Genomic DNA, 22,280 nt, shown 5'->3' with positions numbered 1-22,280 from the left:
AGTATAAGGGGCACTACCGGGGGCCTGCATACTGGGGGTACTGTATAAGGGGCACAGTATAAGGGTGCACTACTGGGTGCACTGTATAAAGGGCACTGCTACTGGGAACATTGCATAAGAGGCACTACTACCCGGGGCATTAAGGTGCATATGTAATGGAAGGAATGTTCCCACAGTGACGAGAAAGGGGTGTCATATTGACATGGCCCATTTTCAGTGACCACGCCCATTTTTTTTTTTTGCGTGCGCACGTGGGGGGCTCCATTTTTCATTTTGCCAATGACCCCATATACCCTAGTTACACCACAGCTCATGTACACTGCAGATAAAATAAATTGTTCAATGTTAAATTGGTTTTCTAACTCGCCCTTATAGTCAGCTGAAGCTCCGTCCTCCGTCCTCATGACGGGTGTGGTATAAAAAGTTAACTTCAGAATGTCGACATGGTCTGTGTGTATTCATTCACAATGCCGACACTTACATATTGTCGCCATTGCAAAATGAATGTAACCCTAACCGCAGACTACCCCTAACATTGGCTATTGACATGTTAAATATTGCCATTTTGTTTGTGCCAACATTCAGGTGTCGACATTCCATATGTCGACTTGTTGACTGCATACCCCTCATGGCAGCATCCTAAAAGGGATCCAATGCAAATCAAAACTCTGAAACTGCACTTATTTGATTTGCTGTAACATTGCTGGCCCGGTCTATGAATCAACACATACATTTCTGCAAAGCAAGTCTTCCAGGCTGTCAGTCACTGTATGTGCTCTGTTACAGAAGGACTTTAATATATAACAGATAAAACTAAGAAGTTTAATGATTATTAAACTCCTTAGTTTTATCTATTATATATTAAAGGTTAAGTTTTAACCAGTCATTCTCCCCATAAGTGTGCGCTCACACAGAGTCCTACTTTTCTTTTTCTTTCTTTTGAGCTCCCCTACATGTTGTCAAACAGTCACTATACTTGCTCCTTAACCTCAACATAAAAAGGGGACATACTAAGGACAACAAAAAATGAAGCCCTCATTCTCCTCTGCACATGTGTCCTCACCTTCCTGCACAGTCAGCTCCATGCTGGGGGCAGATCCACTCTGCAGAAGCTCCTGATAGGTCTGTGCTGATTGGTCGAATAGCTGCACTAGGAGAGCACAAGTCTTGTCATACTCGCAGCGCCCGATTGTGGAAAGTTGGTCCAGCTGCTGCTGCACCAGACCTGCATCTTCCAGGGGGTCCTCCAGGCCGTCCCTGCAGAAATACAATCAGTCGGAAGCTGGTACTCTGCTCAACCACGAAAGATAAACTTTATGGTATCTCCACTAACTTGTGACCTATGTGCTAAATGGAGCCCAAATGGAGTTACTAGATTCTAGCCAGCAATCTACTGCGATTTATGTAAGCCCAAGGCTAGTATGCATGCTCTATGGATAAATGCAATGCTGTTAAATGGAACAGTCCTCGAACCTGAGGATAATGTGCACAGACTCCAGGCGAGATGTAACATAGGCTTTGGTCACCTCCGGCGTGTAGGTTTCCAAAAGGTGAGGTTCTGTTGCCTTCACATAGGGCACAGACGCCGCGAGCCGCTGCCACAGGCTCAGGAGGTAATGTACCGAATTGGGGGCAAATTCCCAGTGCTGGAAACAAAACAAAGCAGAAAGGGGTATTATTGATGTATCAGAGCTTTAATGTTCATATAAGAGTTAAAAAATATTTCACTGCTCATTATATATTCCTTTATAATAAATGTGTATTTCTTCAGCCCCATGGCAGTCCGCCTGCTAGGACAGTACACCACAAGACACAGTCACCGCTGCTTGCCTTCCTGAGGGTACCTATGAGGTCATCATACCAGCCAGGTATAGAGCTGGTGCAAGAACTTGCTGATAATGATAGTGGCCATTTGAACAAGTATATGGACAGGAGTGTTATGGCTGCACAAAGATGTATAACTCGGTATACGGGTGAACATCCCCATTTATATCAGTACCAACTGCAACTGCAGCCGACTTGCGTGCAACTAAAAATCAGCTCCAGAGGGTCTGACAGAGGAAAGGCTCATCAAATGTCAGCATCTGGCACCTCATCTGCAGTCACAGCAGCGGCCCTTGATTTCCATCTATTGGGATGTTCTCCTCCACCATAAACTTTCTACCACGGACAATGTGGTAATGTGGGACTTTCAACTGGATCTGCTCCCTCAGTGAGGTCGCAGACTGGCTTTCCTCTGTCACATCATCAGACTCACAAGGATTATAAGGGAGTCCCTGACTGGTGCCAGGATCTAAGGATAAAGGATTGGGGCGTAATGCTCAGCTAGGTGGCGCATTGCATGTGGCTCCGCAATGATGCATGCAGAGAGGAGGGCAGTTGGGCATGGGATTCAGAACCTATATTGAAATACAGCCCAATGTTTTAGAACTACTTGGGAGAGTCTTAAAGACACCAGGGGATGGAAAAGCCACACTAATCCATCCAGAGACTTTCCATTCCCTGCCTCTACTCATCCAACTAGTTAAACCATTGGGTGTAGGCTGCCATGGAGTAGGTCATGGAAAATGGTAATTTGTTCTCTTTTCTAAAACACAATAATGTCCCTCATAAAGCATCTACAATTTTAAGAAACATTTGGTAAATTAGAAGCAGAGTAGAAACATGTCCCGTTAGTCGCCTTTTTGGCACGGATGCTTCATTTAAATGTGACCTTAAACTGAATCACAGACTATGCTAAACAGCAACCAGTGGCCAAGTCTACAGCTCTCCAATGGGTCACATGTCCTTACCAAGGCAACTTTAAAAGTGACTTATCATTAGAGGAGTCATGTGGTCTGTGTAGCAGGTTAGTTTTATGTCACATTGCTGCTCTGATATCAGTGTGGTCTGATACTTCTCAGCAAGGCCCCTTTTAAAGTGAAAACCCCTGTAAGATATTAAGTTGCCCACTACTGGTGTCCAGGATCCTTTAACAACAACGTCCCTACACAATAGCTTACGTCTGATTTTGGCCACATTTTCAAAGTCACCAGAAACCGAAACAAGGATCTAAACTGTTAGTAATTCAGTCCATGCAGGAAGATGTTAGTCCTCTGCTCCGAGCCTCATTACCACCCCTATCACTCCCTTGTGTACCTGGAGACTGGTGACGGTAAAGTTAGCAATGAGTCTGATAACCTCGGGGTAATTCTCCACCTTGACTAGCTCCCCTAGCTGGTAATTACTCTTCAGTCGGGCCAGCAAGCGGCAGAACTCATGGTAATTATTGGGGTCAGACAGGCTCTGTAACAGAAAAATACAACAGTGAGATCATCAGTGGTTTGGATTAGACCACTGTCAGCGAATGGTCCTATAATAATTATAGGGAGCTTGTACATGGGACAGGATACTGTGCATAGATACTACATCACTGATGGAGAGTAAACTTGCATGAGTAATGGGATGCATTCCCATGGTCCTTCACACACTTACTTGGGGGTTTTCTAAAATTCTCTTCACTCCGTCTACCAAGTGAGAGAGGAACTTGGCTCTTTCTGCATTATTAAATAAGGAACGCCGCACAGATGCAATCTGTACCAGACAGGAGAGGACCTGTAGGATAAATCAGACCTGCGTTAGAGGAACTTCTATTGTAGGAGAGGCATAAACAGACAAACACTAACATGCACTCACCAGTGGGGAGAAGTTGGGAGGAATGGAATGATACAAGTCAAAAAAGAGCTGTAGTGTGGACGAATCCAGGAAAGCTGCAGAGAAAAAGATGATGACATGAAAATGATGGACCCGTAGCCAACCTACATAATCAGTTCATACACCCTCTCTGCTCACCGCGGGCACTGCTCCTATTCCTCACCTGAGCGCCAGCTTGTGGGGATTTGCACTGTGCAGAGGTCATCGGAGGACTCATCGGTTGAGGTGCCGATAAAGTCAAAGTTCAGACAATTGTGGGTGAGTTTGAGAAGCTGCATGAGCAGATCATGCTGAGACCCATCAGACAGGAGCAAAGACTTCCCTGATGCCTTGAAGTGAACAAAATAAATGTTGTGAAATATTGCACTGGAGCCAAACAGATGTTACGGGCATCTTTTCGCAGTCGCAGAAGTGCCCTTCATCTTGACTGTTGCTAAAGTATTTATATAGCAAGGTGTCTGGTGAAAGGGGATTAAAGTCACCAGCCTCAAAAATACAGAACACCCTAATAGGCAACAATAAACAACCTAAGTGCGGGTGTGTAATAGTCTGGTGCCTTTTGTACCTGTTTGAGGAGGTTGCAGGACAGCGTGAAGATATCAAACAACGATGAGTCCCGGAAAGAGGAGGCGATTTTACGGTGCTTGGTCAGAGGGTGAGTGGCGTCAGCCTGCAAAGTACAATTGTTCCGTGTTTCATATTACATTGTCCAGCACGGCAGAAATAGGAATCCAATACATCTAACAGATACGTTTTCCATACTATCACAAATAGAAATTCAGGGTTCTTGACCTCTTATTCTTCATAATGAGAACAAGCAAACTCTGTTCAAACACTACAGATATTGTACAATTTAGAAAAGACCCTTCCCCCGCAATGTACACTTAACTGTGATTTCATTAGGGTGAAGTAAATCCAGTATTTGGTGGCACAATTTTATATAGTTTCGAGTTTGCCCTAATTCTTAGTATTTAACCAGCTGCCCTGGTGTCCTGATCTCTCTGAGACATTAATTGTCAGCTAGGTGAGCGGAGTTACAGACTTTATACTTGCTTGCTTTTAATAAGAGAACTTTGTTTTTCTTAAATACAATTCAAAATGTGGAAGAATATTTAGGAGAAATAAAAACAATTGCAGTGATAATCATCTATAGCTATCGGTTTTGCTAAACAAACATTGCACCAAAAACAATGCTTTAGAACGTTTACAATACAGTTGTGCTAATGAATTAAAACCCTACAGTAAATATTGTCTGTATAAACCTCTGATGACATCACTATATTGTCCATTATAAGCCTTATATAAGGACTAATGCACTCCCTGCTGTAAAGTAACATGTATTGTATATAAAGCACCTGGGAGATTTGTAACCTAAGAAAAATAAAATAAAAAAACCCTCCTGGTACTGGGGTCACGGTGCTCCTCAGTCCTTCATCACCACCACATATATCAGGGGTGGCCAAACTTGGCTCTCAGAAGCCCCCCTAGTACTTCATGTTTTCTGACCATCTGTGGATCTTTAGGATGTATCAGTGAAATGTGACAGTAACGAATCCAACTGTTCACCAGCTACAGGTACACCTATCCTCACATAACTTCCATTTGGCGCTCCACGGACTTTGCAACTTGGCCGCGCCATGTAATTTTTTTTCTGAAAATTTGCATCTTAATCAGCTCCTATATATCAATTATATTTGTGACAAAAATAAGAGTTATGGTAGATTTACCTTTGTTAACTCTTTTTCTTTGAGGTCCAGAGTGTCCACAGGAACTACCTTGGGGTATGTGGTTGGAGTGATCCAGGCACCAAACACTCAATGCTTTAGCTCCCAAAATGCACTGGTCCTTCTCCATATATACCCTGCCCTTAGCCACAGGCATTCAGTTTGTAAACCAGCCTAAATGGCAGGAGAAGGAAAGTGGAGAAGGAAGTACAAATTACACTATGAACACTATCACAAAGATGAGGGAATCAGTGGCAAGAATGAACAGATCCCAACTGAGGCCAGGTGCGTCAGGGTAGGCGCCATGTGGACCCTATGGACCTCAAAGAAAGAAAGAGTTAACAAAGGTAAGTCTACCATAACTCTTATTTTCTTTTTCAGGTTCCATAGGAACTACCTTGGGGATGTCCTAAAGCAGTACCCTTAAGGGTGGGGACGCTCCTGAGCAGAGAGGAGAATCCGCCGGCCAAAGTAAGCATTCTGGGAGGCAAAAGTATCAAATGCATAAAATTGGAAGAAAGTGTGAACAGAAGACCAAGTGGCCACCTTGCACAACTGTTCCACAGAGGCGTCATGCCTAAACGCCCACGATGGTCCTACAGACAGAGTTGAATGTGCTGTCACAGAGTTAGGGACAGGGAGATCAGCTTGTGTATAAACCCGAGATATAGTCATACGCAGCCATCGAGCCAGAGTCTGCTTATTAGCTGGCCAGCCGCACTTGTGAAAACCATATAACACAAAAAGTGCATCTGATTTCCTGATGGAGTTGGTACGATCCACGTAGATATGAAGGGCTCGAGCCACATCCAGGAAAGCTTCACCTACAGAATGGTCTGAAGACTGAAAGGCCGGAACTACAATCTCTTAAGTCATATGAAAACGGGATACCACCTTCGGAAGGTAACCCGCCCGTGTACGGAGGACAGCTCTATTCTGGTGAAAAATCAAAAATGGGGAGCGATATGAAAGCACTGCCAAATCAGAAACTCTGCGAGCCGAGGAGATAGCAAGGAGAAACAGTGCCTTCGCTGTCAACCATTTGAGGTCCACTGTGCTAAAGGGCTCAAAGGGAGGTGCCTGCAGCGCCCTGAGAACCAAGGATAAATCCCATGGTGCCACTGGAGGGACAAACTGAGGTTGGAGGCAGAAAACACCCTGCAAAAATGTTCTAACATCCGGCAGGGGAGCGATTCTGCGCTGGAACCAAACAGACAATGCAGAAACCTAAACTCGCAAGGTAGCTAGGCAAAGACAGAGGTCTAGTCCAGCCTGGAGAAAAGCAAGAACTTGGGAGACCCTGAAAACCTTAGAGTCATACTCTTTGTGGGAACACCGTTGAAAAAAGGAATGCCAAATCCTGTGATAGATGCACGAAGAGGAAGGCTTTCTTGCCCTGAGCATCGTCTGAATCACAGAAGTAGAAAAACCCTTGGCTTTTAAGACGGAAAACTCAAGAGCCATGCCGTCAAAGCCAGCAGAGGTAGGTCCGGATGTAGGCAGGGACCCTGCACTAACAAATCCGGCCGTAGAGGAAGTGGATTTTCTATGGATAGAAATGTCAGATTGGTGAACCAATGTTGCCTGGGCCAAGCAGGAGCTACTAGTATCACTCTGCCGCCCTCTTGCTTAAATTTTCGGAGGACCGTTGGCAGGAGGGAGATTGGAGGAAACAGGTATGCCAACCTGGAGTCCCACCTCACCGCCAGAGCGTCCACGAAGGCGGCTGAGGGGTCTCATGTCCTGGACCCGTACCTAGGGACCTTGTGGTTGTGAGGTGATGCCTGGTAGTCCCCACATGTCCACCAGGAGCTGAAAGACGTTCGGGTGGAGAACACATTCTCCGGCGTGTATGTCCTGACAACTTAGGAAGTCCTCTTCCCAGTTGAGGATTCCTGAGATGAATATTGCAGATGTTGGAAGATGGAGTTCTGCCCAAACCAGAATGTTCGCCACTTCCCTCATGTCTGCCGGACTTCGTGCGTCTTCCTGATGGTTGATGTAGGCCACTGTGGTCGCGTTGTTGGACTGATTCTAGACCGGCCTGCCCCAAAGGAGGTCCTGTGCCAGAATGAGCCCTTGTGCACTGCACGAAGCTCCAAAATGTTTATGGGCAGGTGACTTACCTGTGCTGTCAATCTCCCTGAAAGGTGCGATGACCTGTCACCGCACCCCATCCTCAAATACTTGTGTCCGTGGTGAGGAGAACCCAATTTGGGATCGATAATGGGCGACCCTTGTTCAGATGAGCTGTCTGTAGCCACCATGAGAGGGAGAGCAGAACCTCTGGCAAGATGAGGATTGTCTGGGACTTTATAAGATGATACTGACCGTCTCACTGAGACAGAATCCATCGCTGCAGGGGCCTGGAATGGAACTGGGCATATGCCACCATGTGGAAGGTGGATACCATGAACCTGCATTGCTGAGTGAACGGACACTCTTCGATTGTGGAGCAATTTGCGCACCCACTATTGTAGAGCAAAAATCTCATCTCCTGGTAGAAAGATCCTTTGTGCCTGAGAATTCAGTAACGCCCCCAGATGTACCATCTGTTGAGTTGGAGAGAGAGAGAGAAGACTTTTTCCAATTGAATATACAGTCGTGCTCTTGTAGAGAGGCAATGGTCAGCTGGACATGACGTTGTAACATCTCCGGAGACTGCACTAATATCAGGCGGTCGTCCAAGTATGGCAGTATCCTGACTCCTTGTTGTCTGAGATGAGCCGTCATGACTGCAATTATCTTGGTAAACGCCCGAGGGGCTGTGGACAGACCACAGGGCAGAGCCTGAAACTGGTAATGTTGCTGACGAGCAGCAAACATCAGAGACCCTTGGTGTGCAATAGAAACATGCAGATACGCTTTCCTGTATGTCCAGGGAAACCATGAAATCCCCAGGCTCCATTGCCATCATAATTGACCGTAGGGTTTCCATACGGAACTTGGGCACATGGATAAACCTGTTGAGCGATTTAAAATTCAGAATAGGGCGATGAGACCCATTAGGTTTCTGAATCAAGAGTAAATTTTTAATAATAATCCCTGTTCCTCTGGCCCAACAGGGAAGGGGTTATTACCCCTGAAACCATCAGGGCATGAATAGCCTCTTGGAGGGCCAGGGCCTTGACCTGGACTGATGGAGGAGTTGTACAATAAAACCTTTGAGGGGAGTGCCTCAGAAACGTGAGGGCATATCCTTGAGACAACTTGTCGAACTCAAGCATCCGTTGTTGTCTGATGGCAGGCTTAAGAAAACTGGAGAAGTCGGCCTCCCACCCTGAGAGCCCCCAGGGGGAGGCCCGCCCCATCAGGCAGACGGCTTATCGTCCGGCTTGGAAGCTGGACGTCTGACTGACCATGATATCTTGATCTGCCGCTTGGCCTTCCTGCGGGAATTATCTTGTCTGGAAAAAGACTGTCCCTTTGCCCGTCCTTGTGGGCAAAAGGTCCGAAACGAAGACTGCCTATATTTAGAGGTAGTCGCAGATGGCAATCCGGCATATTTTGATGCTGCCAAGGTAGCCACTATGTTATCCAATGCTGGACCAAACAATACTTTTCAAGCAAAAGGCAGGGATTGAAGAGCTTTCTTAGATCTCGTATCTGCCTTCCAGGACCTTAACCAAAGGGTTCTGCGAGCCACAACCCAAGTTGCAGATACTCTAGAAGCCAGGAGTCCTGAATCAATAACAGCTTCTCCCACATAAGCAGCCGCTTCTTGCATTTGGGAGAGATAGGACAGTTGTTCTCTGGTAGCCTGTGGCATACTGTCTTCCAGAGCTTTCGTCCGTTCCTCCGTAGCCTTTGCTACCCAGGCTACGTCCATAGCCGGCCGGGTAATAGCTCCAGATAATGAGAAAACTGATTTCAAACACGTTTCAAGTTTTCTATCTGTACCATGCTTGAGTGAAGATGCAGATGAAAAAAGTAATGTAGAGCACTTGATCAACCGTGTCACATGAGCATCTACAGTCTTCCCACTTAGCACATTCACCAGGTGAAAATGAGTACAGATATGTTAAGTTTCTTGTAGCATGGAAACATCTATCAGGCATTGTTCCATGCTTCAAGCATGAGGTCCGTAAGCTGCTCAGACTGGGGAAAGTAATCCCTTACCACTTTTTGACGCCTAAAGACCGGAGTCTTAGATTTAGGCGGAACCTCTTCCTCTATACTAAGGATGGATCTAACTGCTCTTACCAGTAAGGGGACATCCACAGAGGATTGGTGGTCTTCCCCAGCCGAGAGAGACCCGAAAGAGGAATCCTGTGCATCATCATCTGATGATGTGTTAGAATCCGCAGGCTGTGCCTGATGGGATTCTCTCTTATGCCAATGATTAATGGTAACTGGTCTATTAGTTTGCACCACTTGCTGAGCAGCGGTAGATGGTTGAACCATACTCTGATTTGAGTAAGCATAGGTATTGATCCAAAAAGGATGCATGGGGGGCATATACATAGCAGGATGTAACTGCTGCGGGAACCCCATAGTGGGAGGCAGCATCGGAGCTGCTGCGCAGTCCACTAAATGCGACATAACCTGAGACCAAGATGGCTCTTGTACAGGAGCTGGTATACCGGATTGGAGAGGTAGCTGTTTAACACAGGCAGCACACAAACTATCCAGTATGAAATCCTGAGCCGACAGGCCTGCTGAACAGGATTTACATGAATCAGCAGAGGAGCGTCAACCTCCTGTTTATCCTTAACCTTTGACATATCAATGTATAAAACGTACAAGGTATAAACACAATGCAATGTGAGAGTCTTCACAAGTACCAGTATTTGTGAAGTACACAGAAAACCCCACACACCCTGTACAGAGGGATGAGGAGAAACACAGTGATAGTTATAACTGACAGTCAGAAATAAAAGGCAGTATCAAACAGCAGCTAGCACAAGTCACATACAATGCATATGCAATTAAATTGCAATGGGCTCTGAATCAACTGACCAACACCCAAGGCTTGGTAGGATGTAGAGCACTAGGGACCTCATTCAGAGTCGGTCGAAGCAGCAGCACGGTCGTACGGGAAAAGGGGCCGGATATGCAAATGATTCCCTCGCAAGTTGCGTCCCTAAGTTCGGATCGGTAGCTGGCCGACCAAGGGGAGGAAGTGGCCGGAAGACAAAAATATACGCCCCCTTCTCGTTCGCATTGCACGTCATCTCCGGGCATGTAAGGATTAATCGAGACCATCGGGAACCATCGGAACTGGTCGTAGAGCTTAAGGTTGACCATACCCTCTCTTAAGCTCTAAGATCATGTCAGTGTAAAAACCTCCCATGTCACATGTGCCATGACGCTACTTTGTTAATTATGCACTCCCATAAAACGTATGCACTCCCATAAAACGCCGTTCGCATAATTAGGCACGCCTGCGTTCGGATCTCCACTCCCCCGTTTTCAAGCACCTTCCCGTTACCACCCACAAACGCCTAATCCTGTCACTCAAACTACCGACCTGGCTGTATTCAAGGAGAGAGAAATTTCTGATCGTAGCGGCTAGTTTGCGTACGCGCATTGCGAACTTTACGCATGCGCAGTATAGCGAACATCGGTGGCGTACGACCGTGCGGCCGCTTCGACCGACTCTGACTGAGGTCCTATATACCTGACCCAGGGGAGAGGTATACAGGGAGACTGACCCAAACCTTCTGAGAACAAACAGCTTCAGCAGAGCACCGCTGGCGGACTGTGAGCGTCTCATATACACGAGGCGGGTAGGAGGAGCAACCCAGACATTGTAAACTTTCGTAGGCTTTGCGTCTGGGTCGGGGGAGGAGCGGCCGGGGGAAAGCCTACCTCCCCTAGGCTGCATCAACCTGCTGGGTACGCTGGCCTCAAGGCAATAGATGAGTCTACTGCCGATCCCCAGATGATAAGGCCCTGGCGGTCTAGTGAGGACGCGGACTGTCCCAGGGCCATCACTGCAGCGGTTTCTGGTGTGTCTCCGGCGCCGGAAGCAATGACTGCTTTGCGCGCGATTCCCCGTAAACCAGGAATCGCCTTCCCTGATATCTCCATGTGTCCGATTGCAGTCCGGGCCTCCAGCGTCGCTGCTAGCTAAGCTCCGCTGTGACACGCAGACATCACCAGAGATGTTACAGGTGTTGCTGCACCGGCGGAAGTAGAAGGCGTCGCAGTGCATGCGTCTGATTAGGACGCTCAGCACTGCTAACCCAGTAACACAGAAATAAATCATAAAATGAAAGCTTGGGACTGCCTGAGCACTCCCCTGTTCAAAAGATGCGCCTGAAACCTGCTGAGCACCAAACAAAAAACCGAATGCCTGTGGCTAGGGGCGGGTATATATGGAACAGGACCAGTGCATTCTGGGAGATAAAGCTTTGACAGTTTGGTGCCTGGATCACTCCAACCACATACCTCAAGGTAGTTCCTATGGACCCTATGGAACCTAAAGAAGAAATACTAATTCTAAATATTTAATACACGATTAGTGAATTAAGAAATTCAGGTAAAAAAAAAAAAAAGTACACTATCCGGGTAAGGAGGCAGACGAGTGACTCGCACCACGCATCGTCATGCTCTATCTGCTACTTTATACCAGTTCCTTTGCCACAATAAATACTAATCCAAAATATTTACTATACTAATAACTAATTAGCAATTAAAAATGCAAAATTTGCAAAAAATTACCCTGAACACGGACGATGGCACTTCATGTAGCTCCACTCATTCGCTTATGTGGTTAAAAGGCAAAAGCCATGCCACGTGCCAGGCATCGTTAGGTTTCATCTGAGACTTTATACCAATGATGCTGCAACAAAAATACTAATTCGAAGTACCTAGGACACTATACACTGAAGTGCCAAAAGTCATGGGATAGCAGTATGTGAAGGTAATGGTAGGTGGCTACAATGTACTGTGACGTCTTCAAAATGCCCAGACCTGCATCAGTTGTTATCTGACATCTCGTGAGTCAGTTTGAACACCAGCTAGGCTGCTCATAGCAAAGCGACCTGAATTATCAGTGTTCGATCGGTGCATGATAGTGGGTGCCCGATGAATGGGACATTCCATTTCCGAAGTTGTGCGGACATTCAACATTCCTCGATCTACAGTGTCACATGTGTACCGGGAATACCTCATGTAAGGCATTACCGCCCACTAAAGGCAGCGCAAGTGGCCGACCACAGGTACTTAATGATCGTGACCAGCGGCGTCTGGCTAGAATTGTCCGTGGTAGCAGACAAGCAACACTGGCTCAAATCACATCCACATTCAATGCAGGAGGTACCAGACACATATATAGCAGGTCAGTGCAGCGTTCTGTAGCTTCCATAGGCTATGGGAGCACAAGACCCACCAGAGTACACCTGTTAACACTAAGGGACTGTTGCTTATACGCACGCAATCGGTCAATTAATTCGCACTGTGCATGCCAGACACTGCGATCGGCACTGCGATGACCCATGGCAAAGTGATTGACAGGAAGTGCAGTTTGTGGGTGGGGACGGGGAGGTGGTCGGGCGAACGCAGACGTGCCAGTGCGTGGGCGTGCATAAATTAGCCACTGAGATACCAGAAGCCGCCTGAGGGCTTAAAGCGTGCGCTGAAGTAAGCAATTCCTGAGTAAGGTCTGACCTGCATTAACTGTGCGTATGGGTCTGCTGTTACCGACTGTTTCTCTATGTTGGCCAAGTATACGGATGTGAGTAAGGGGAAGTGGGCGTCCTTGTGTCAGGCTGCGATTGCAATGCGAATGCAAACATTTACTTGTTCCCGCTGATATAAGCAACTGCGTTGCGTGTATATAAGCAGAATAGCGATCCATAGTGAATCATGCCCTAAGACATTGGACACAGCTCCTCACCAGGGTTTGTGATGTCGTTTGTTGGTCCCTGGAGGACTGGAAACATGTGGAGTGGTCCGGTGAGTCATGATTCCAGTTGCTTTGGGCAGATGGTAGAGTACGGGTGTGGTGCAGACCCCATGAGGCCATGGACTCTAGTTGTCGATAAGGCACTGAGGAGGCTGCTGGTAGTTCCCTCATGTTGCGGGTTGTGTGCTCATATGGCATGGGTTGGGTCGTCTGAACACGTCATTGACCGGTAACCTCTATGTTGCATTGTTTGATGACTATTTGCAGCCCTTCATGGACCTCATTGTACCCCCACAACGATGGGATATGCAGCAGAATAATGCATCAGACCCAAGTTATCCAGAATTGGTTTGAGGTGTGTTTTAGAAAGTTCTCACGAATGGTGTGGCCACCACGATCAATCTACATGAACACGATCGAGCATTTATGGGACGCGGTGGAGAGGTCCATTGTCACCCAAATTCCTGCACCTACATATATCAGGGAGCTGTGGGAAGCTATCCAGGCAGCATGGGTCATCATCTCTCCAGAGGTCTTCTGTCCACTTGTGAAATCTATGCCACATTGAGTTGCTGCACTTCCCTGGGCTAGAGGTGGTCCTACACGATGCTTGGCATCTATCCCATGACTTTTGGCACTTCAGTGTAAGTGAATCTGTGTCACGCCTGTTTGTCTGCCCCTCCCCTTTTGAATGTAAACTCTCATGAACAGGTCTCTCTTCCCTCAGGTGCCCGAGTGAGGGGTAAGGAGTAGATGAAAGTACAAGTAAGGAGAAGCACATAACACTTAGGGGTCTAGTTACTAAGCAGTGTTAGGAGACAGAGTGAAAAGTGATAAGGTGCCAGCCAATCAGCTCCCAACTGTCATTTTTCAAACACAGCCTGTGAGATGACAGTTGGGAGCTGACTGGCTGGCACCTTATCACTTTTCACTCTGTCTCCTAACACTGCTCAGTAAATAGATCCCTTAGTTGCTTACGTCCTGCTGCTTATTTTGCGTGTTAAGATCACTAATGCAGCAATGTGTATAAACCTATGAGCACGTGCTGTTGGCGCTCCAGAAGCCAGTATACACTTTAACAGATCTACTGCATTTTGCCTGCTGCCTGTTCCTATATCACTTATCAATGTGCATATCATGCAGCTTGAACCCAATCCCAGCACACCTCCTCTGCGCACACACTACAGTGTGCAGCGTCCGCTAATGCAGAGAGGGGAGACTTGTGCTGACAATGGGATTAATGATCCAGAGGACTGATCTATTAACCTGCGCATACATAAATTACATGGAAACAATAATGAACATGAATAAACATTAGTTTCACTTTGCTATCAGAGTCTCAGTGATAATGCCCTTTACTCCATGCCTGGCAATGATTCAAGAAGGTGTCACTTACCTGGTTAATTTCATTGGTCAACTGTGACAAAATACTGACTCCAATGACGCAATAGTCCACGCTGTCCTGCAGAGTGTACACAAGAGCTGGTTATCACAAAAACACGAAATAAAACACAACTCAAGCTAAAATATCCCACAATTGTTTTTCCTCTTTTACTCAGTTTAAAACTATGCTGAGGAATGTGAGCACATTGGGGCTGATGGGAGATTTGTACACGTCAGTCTCCAGTGTATCTGCGTAAGCTCCGCAGCCGAGCATAGGAGACTATAGGCGATGCAGTATTGTACACCTCTCTACTTGCCACTGAAGGGGCCTGATTCAGAGATGGATGGTACTGCACAGCCGCAAGGAAGAGGAAATGCAATACTGTTCAGCTCAAATGCAAATGCAGCGAGTGGTGTCTGTATGACATAAGTAACCTCCTTGCTGCATCCGAGTGCAGCGTCCGTAGATGCGGTCTGGGATCACCGTCGCCATGGTTGCTCCTCTGGCCAGGCTGTGTAAGCTAAGAATTACTCACCCTGGCCAGTTCCTGGCAGCCTGCAAGGCCAGGAAATCTGCGTCCACCAACGCGGACTCTGACCTCAGCCCTCCCGGAAAACTCTGGCTAGACAGGGCTCTGCTCCGCTCCAGACGCTATTTGGTATTGTAGAACCTTTTGTGCTTTTATAAATATATTTATTCATTGTGGATTTATTGTATTTGTGCAATTAAATTTATTTTAATCTCTTTGCGCTCCCAATCTGGAATCTCCCCTATTGCTGAGCTGTCTCTGTCTGGACCCATATGTTAAATAGTGTTAATTCTAGGGGGTAAATTTACTAAGATTCGTGTTGATCCAAGATTACCATCTCGGGTGAAATATCACTTTTTTTTGCAAATCGGGAATTTACAATCATTAAAGTCGGATGAGTTGTTCATCTTTTGCGGTAGAAATCGGGTGAGTTAACGCCGCAAATTCGGCTCAAATCGGAAGTACTTTTCATTAATTTCTGCCTAAATCGTGAATTTACCGCTTTACATGTAGCGGCCGCTACATGTAAAGTGGCCGCTGATTGGCTAGCGGTCCGTGAGAAATTACAGATATATTGGCCATCTGTCATTTTGCGAGGTGTAAGTATATGTAACAGCATATACTTACACATGTTCGGCTTGGTTCGGGTAAGTGTTTGTTGTTTTAACAATACCCTGGATGCTACAGAGAGCAGCGGCAGGATGTAGGTGAGTATAGGATCTTTTTTGCAGGTCATTCCACACGGATTTCTACAGTGGACAAGTGGACCGACCGGTTGGTACAGGTATGTGTGTGTGATTGAGGTTTGTGTGTAATAAACTTGTACTATATACGGTGTGTGTTGTGTCTTTAACTATTTATTTTACAGTAGTACGGGTGCCGGCCGCCAGCTGGCACTTGTAGTTCCACAAGTGCCAAAGGGCAGGCATACTGTCACCTGTAGTTCCACTGTAATATACAATAGTTTAATACTATTTAACACTTTATTACCCAGGTACCCACCGCTCCAGGGGTGCAGGGAAGAGCCCCGGGCTTCAGACCAAGCCTCGGGTTTCGGGAGAAGGGGGACCCCTTTTTCAGGGGGGCCCAACCTCCCCTGAGATCCCCGGTTTGGCCTGACCGACTTGGGGTGAGAATGCTTTGGCCATGGAGACCCGGTAATAGGGTCTTCTGGCTGTGGCATTACACCCCGGTCGGTTTGGGTCCGGTGCTGGTTTTAAATATAGGGGGACCCGACGCAATTTTTTTCCCCCTATATTTAAAACCAGCACTGGCCCTGCAGCCAGGTGCTGGTTCTTAAATTACGGTGGAACCCTACTCGTTTGTTCGCCGTAATTTTAGGAACCAGGACTGCCTGACCAGCCCAGGGCTGGTTAGCCTTTTGGGGGGGGGGGACCCCACGTAAATTTTTTTTTAAATTAACCCTTAAAATAAATAATAACAAACAAGCAGCCTGCACATATTTCACTGATATGTGCAGGCTGCTTGTTCGAGAGAGAAAGTCGGGCAGGGAACTTGGGGCTTCAATACAGACAGAATCGATCAAATACACAAATCAATTAAAATGTTCCTGTAAAAACCAGGGAGCTTGGTAAATTCCAGATTTTTTAAGTGAAAAAAAACTGCCGTTTTTGATCGATCCTATCCAAATTGAAAAACGGGACAAATCAGGACCAACACGAAACTTAGTAAATTTACCCCTAGGTCTGTTGCCGGACCATAAAAAGGGCACTGCGGCTTGCACCCAAAAAGGGGGCATATCCTTAAGACGTGCCTCATTTTCATCACTCTTGGGGGGAGTGCCCAGCACTTTCGGACATGCTGGGTAGCCCCTATGCTCTCCCCTCACAGGATCTCATCACCGGCGGCACCGCAATTCCCCCCCATCGCAGGAGGGACACTTCGGCCAAAGGGTAGGGATGGCACCTTGCACAACCGTCACGCTGTTTCAGCAGGGAGCCGGCAGGTAGGACGGGGTGCATTTTGCCTTTTTAAAATTGGGCAAGGCGCGACACACTGCTAAAACAGCCTAGCGGGAAGATTAGTTAAACCCTATAAGAATGTGAGTCCCCTGCCCTCCATTCAGGATTTTATACAGAATATTTATCAACTTTGTCATGCCCACTATAATGGTAGCCATTCTGAGAACTTATTTATTGTCCTTTGTATATACAAATTTTATTGCACATTATTCAAAAGTCGTATGAAAATAAACTCACATACAATCAATGAATCATATGAAGAAATGCCTGTGACTGTCTGCTACAGACACTGGCTCACACAGCAGATCACACACAGTAGAAGGGATAAGGAGGGGGAGGATGGTGCAGATAGAGCTTAGATGGGCATTTCAAAGCCTCTCTGCTCAATACATCATGTGCAATGTGACTGCGATTGCCATAGTAGTCCATGACACTTTGCAGAATTATAAATGAAATAGCTGCCTGAAGAAACAAACCAAGAAAAAAACTGTACATTGTAATGCGAAACAAACACTGCCAGCAATGTAAGACATCACACGACTTCTGTACTTAACAAAACACATTCAACTTGGTGAATCCTTAACTGCTAGACATACACAGTTCAAACGGGCACCTCAGTACACCAGCCAAGTGTACCGATCTCTGAACACGTACATACAGGCACGCACGAGGCAACATCTGCAAGACCTGGCCATTTATCACTCAGGATAAACAGCTGGATGCAACAAAGCATTACTTTGATTGGACATAACCATACAGAGAATCACATGTGGTCATTGTCTGGTCCACACTAACAATCTTGCTGGTGGGTATGTGAAAAACATTAAATCAGGATCAGTGGTTCTTCTGGGTCCATATATGCTGCAATTTATGGGCAATTAAACGAAGTACAAAATTGGGTGTGAAAATAGTACTGAGTATGGATACCCTGAGTTGCTAGTATTGCCAAGTCTCAGATATACTCATTAGTACCAGTTACCATTTCCGCCAGTTAGGAAAACACCATCCACCACTTGTAGCCACCAAATGGCAAGAAAAATAGTTTGAGAGAAACTAATACAATTGTTACAGTAACTTTTTCACTGAAGTCTAAAGATAAAATATACGATCTCCCTGGGATTCACATTGTATCTTTATGCTGCAGATAAAAAAAAAATAAATCATATTTTTTAATGTAAACAATGTGGTCATGTCTATTGTTCATTCTAGCACCCTGCACGTTAGTACCCGTGCAGTACCTCTTTCCTGCCTGGGGTGTCACTATTTGCTGTGGTGCTTCCAGCACGCAGCTGCTGAATCTCAGAAGTTTGTTGCATCAGTAGAGTGTGTTAGAACCACCAGAGCAGAGAGCCACACCCCAAGCAGGATAGAGGAACTGCACAGGTTGCGATAGGTGCAGACATGGTAGTGGCGAGTGCAGTATATCCATATATACTAGTGTTTTCTTCCAACTACAAAAAACAGGTCCCAGTCGCGTCCAAAGACCTGGTGAAACAGTTCTCACCCAACATAGCCACCCATCTGTGATTCCAAACCTATTGTGGATACTGTCACTCTCTGACTGCAACAGAAAGCCTGTGATGTTGCATGGGGAAAGTGTAGCAGAGCAGTACGTACTGGGTGAAATAGTGTTGCATTGTTCGTGAGTATTTAGTTATTTTACTTTACTTGACTACCAGCATTTTTCTCATTCTCTTTACTGGATGTCTGAGGGGCAATGAAGAGCAAGTGATGCAGTTGGAGGGGCATGGAAAAGACATGTGAGTTGGTCTAATTTCAAGTGGGGGGCTGAGTAGGAAAGACTTAAATAGTACATATAATACTCTGCTACTCATTAGTAGCCACAATTCACAGTATGCCAAACCGCTCTAGTGACGCATCGGGACTATTGGAAACTAAATTGTGCCCGCCTCAGTGATTAGTGCTCTGCCCAAAACAATCCTAGAGTGAACAATATATACATTTCAGGGCCACAGCGGCCCTTTTTATATGGTTCAACACATGTTTTTCAGAGGGTAAACCAGCCCCAGCTCCCTTATACAATAACAACATTAGTTCACAAATCCCATAGGATGCTTTTTACACACATTCACAAGAAACAATGTTTTCCAACGGTGGATTGTACTCATGGAAATCTGTTAATTACGTTAATCTTTTAAAATATTTATCACTTAACTGAGTAGAGTTGCACAGAAAATGTAGTTATCGAGAAGCAAATTTAAATGTAATATTTGGATTTAAACACAACCTGACGTTGCACTGACTGACTGCTTCCTTAACTGAGGAAAAGTACCAATCTCTGTAATTACACAGACAGGATAAAAGAGAAATTGCCTCCTGCTGTGCTGTCAAGCAAAAGGTATTCACACCTTCCAGTACCTCCTTCTTATGGTAGGTACACACCAGGGCGACATATCCACTGTCCCAGGATCTGCAGACCACGTGGCAGATTGCCAAGACAATACACACTTCCCAATCTGCCACTCGATGTGTCTGTGCTGACATCACAATTGGGCGGGCATTTCAATTTGCCAGCCCAGTTGAGATGTCAGTCACCGCCGGGTCCCTGCAGCCAGTGTACACACAGCAAGATGTGCCGCTGTATCATGGAGATATATATCGGCTCCGGCTGTGCTGCAGGGCAGATGGTATGTCTGGGAACAACGTCGCTCACTCACATATCGTCTGTACACAACCGCTAATGCAGATATGTCGCTCATCGCCTACATATTCCATAGTATGCACCCAGCATTAGACAAAACCTTACACCAAATGCTTCCTTTACATTACCTCTCTCAGGATGCCACAAAAGCTAAATGAAAGAAATGGCAATACCACGCATCCCTGTAGCTGCTGCAGTGCCATCATTTATCAGGATTAAAATATATTAAATAATTTACCAACATTTTAACTATTTTTAAAACAATATTTCTCCAGCCCCAGCACTGGGACTTAACTCCTTTACTATTACTAATGTACATGCTGCAGCAAGGGGACATGAACTTCTTCTTGGTCTTCAAATGGGAGAACAAGCTATTTTATTACTCAGAAGTTCAATTACAAATGATTCATTGAATGCTCCCCTCCCTCGTCACACACTTGGACCAATGCACACACTAAACCCATATCAGCAACAGGTACTTCAGCAAGCTTTTCCCATCTTCCATATATTAACATAAAAGGCAGATCAAAGAATTGTGTGCTAAAACAATTGACCTAGCTCTCCCCATACACATTGACAGAGATCATGGCTACACCCCCCCCCCCCCCCCGCCAGAAACGCTAAGATTGTTCAGCTGAAGTCAGAATAATCATCCATTGTTATAACTTTCAGATGTATGAACAGATAAAGGTTCTCACTGTTTACGTTCTGTTTCTTTGAGCCCCCTGCTCCTCACCCCCAAAAGCCCCCCAAAAAACAAAACCACATAAAAAAAACGATACAATACCGAGAGCATCATTATTTATATTTTTCAAACTTGTCCTCACTATTTGGTCAGAAGACACCTCTTCCTCACCTATATGAAAACAGTGCGTTATGTTACGGACTAGCTTTTCCTTTCCACAGCCTGGACGTCAGACCATTCAAGAGACAGATTCCTGCCCATCCTTGTTCATTATTGGAATGAGTGGGCTCTGCTGGTCTCTGTCAGTGCAGAATGAGGTGGACAGAACCCTGCCGTACCCCAATTTAGTTAGCCGCAGTTTGCCCGGTGACCACTAACCTGCAGGAAGCGCGTGACATCCACAATGACACTACGGAACACATAGTCCTCCTTCTGGCAGTCAAACCAGCCCAGCTTGGTGATGCGGGCGTACAGCTGTATCAGGGCCTGGGTCACAAATGAAGCGAGCTTGGGGCGGGTCGCCAGGTAAGTCAGCACATAGTTCCCTGCAATGGAAGTGAGCGTATTAGAATTTTGAGGCCCTGTGGGTAAAACACCTACCACACAGCAGATCAATGGGAAACGGTTACCTTGTATACACAGTGCCTTGTAATAGTATTCAGACCCCAACACATTTGTCACATTTTGTTGTTGCAGATTCTGAATTTGAAATAGACTGAAGTGGGAGTTTTTTGGTACTGATCCACAAAGTATTGAGTACCATGTCAAATCAAAATACATATTCCAAAACCATTCCATAAATTACTAAAAATGGAAACAGAAATGATTAAATGTAAAACGTAAGCGTATCCGCGGTAATTGCAGGCTCACATTTACACAGGTGCTATACATTACCTCAAAAGACACTACGGGGTACAGTTACTAAAGGTTGATTTAGATCGATGAGTCGAGAACCCTACAGATGATAAATATGCGGAATTTGCATTTGGAAAGCCCATCGGTGTTGATCGATTTTAAATTGATCTAAAATCGACCTTTAGTAAATTGATCCCTGTGTGTTAACTGACTCCAAGCTTTGTATGTAATAAGTGCATCATCTAAGGTCATTCCTTTGTTAAAATAAATATCGACTGTATAGCATAACAGAGACTTCCCAAAAATGAAAACGAACAAAAAAAAAAAGGAAAGAGCATTCAGAGCAAGCCCAAGACAAGGTCAGAGAGATGAAGAAATCTGGATCTAAGAGGTTATTAAACATCCCCCTGTAAAATTAGAAGAAATATGAGACTACAGCCTCCTTGCCTAGATTTGGCCGGACAAATCAGGAACTTCAGAGAAACTGCTGGGAGGTCAATTGTGACACTGAACAAGCTATAGCTCAGGTTCTCATACTCAGTCCTCAGGACCCCAAACAGTGCATGTTTTCCAAGTCTCCTCACAGAATCGCAAAAGAAAAATAATTAGTTCTACCTGTGGATCTTTTAAAATGTGTTAGTGAGTAATGGATGCACCTGTGCTCCTGCTAGGTGACCTGGAAAACGTGACCTGTGTGGGGTCCTGAGGATCGAGTTTGAGAACCACTGAGCTATAGAAACCAGGGGCTGTGTAGGAAGAGGATGTGTCTGGGTTTATCTCCAAGGTTTTTACAAAAAAAAGACCTTTATGAAAGTCGCAAGGAAGGAGCCCTGGCTGAAAAAAAACAAAAAAAACCCCCCCAAAAAAACACCCCTATCCTTGCCCGCAAATAAAAAAATCACCATCTAGAAGAT

The 22,280-nt window shown here is 45.7% G+C and overlaps 1 protein-coding gene across 3 annotated transcripts in view; it reads right to left on the bottom strand.

The window, feature by feature from the left end:
* XPO7 (exportin 7) overlaps positions 1-22,280 on the bottom strand; it is a 92,455-nt gene that overhangs the window by 50,562 nt on the left and 19,613 nt on the right. For 2 of the 3 annotated variants that reach the window (XM_088443394.1, XM_088443395.1), the window contains exons 4-12: positions 20,890-21,056; positions 14,666-14,731; positions 4,259-4,363; positions 3,857-4,022; positions 3,676-3,749; positions 3,475-3,594; positions 3,139-3,285; positions 1,474-1,646; positions 1,064-1,257 (exon numbers count right to left, since the gene is read on the bottom strand). In XM_088443394.1, the coding sequence (XP_088299520.1) occupies positions 1,064-1,257; positions 1,474-1,646; positions 3,139-3,285; positions 3,475-3,594; positions 3,676-3,749; positions 3,857-4,022; positions 4,259-4,363; positions 14,666-14,731; positions 20,890-21,056 (1,212 nt within the window). Of the gene's footprint in view, positions 1-1,063; positions 1,258-1,473; positions 1,647-3,138; positions 3,286-3,474; positions 3,595-3,675; positions 3,750-3,856; positions 4,023-4,258; positions 4,364-14,665; positions 14,732-20,889; positions 21,057-21,140; positions 21,306-22,280 lie in introns of those variants that run through there. The other variant, XM_088443396.1, reaches the window with a different exon arrangement.

This window comes from Taudactylus pleione, unplaced genomic scaffold, assembly GCF_031769625.1.
Source record: "Taudactylus pleione unplaced genomic scaffold, aTauple2 ptg000329l, whole genome shotgun sequence".
Lineage (NCBI taxonomy): Eukaryota > Metazoa > Chordata > Amphibia > Anura > Myobatrachidae > Taudactylus > Taudactylus pleione.
This window is presented reverse-complemented; position numbering and strand designations above follow the sequence as displayed.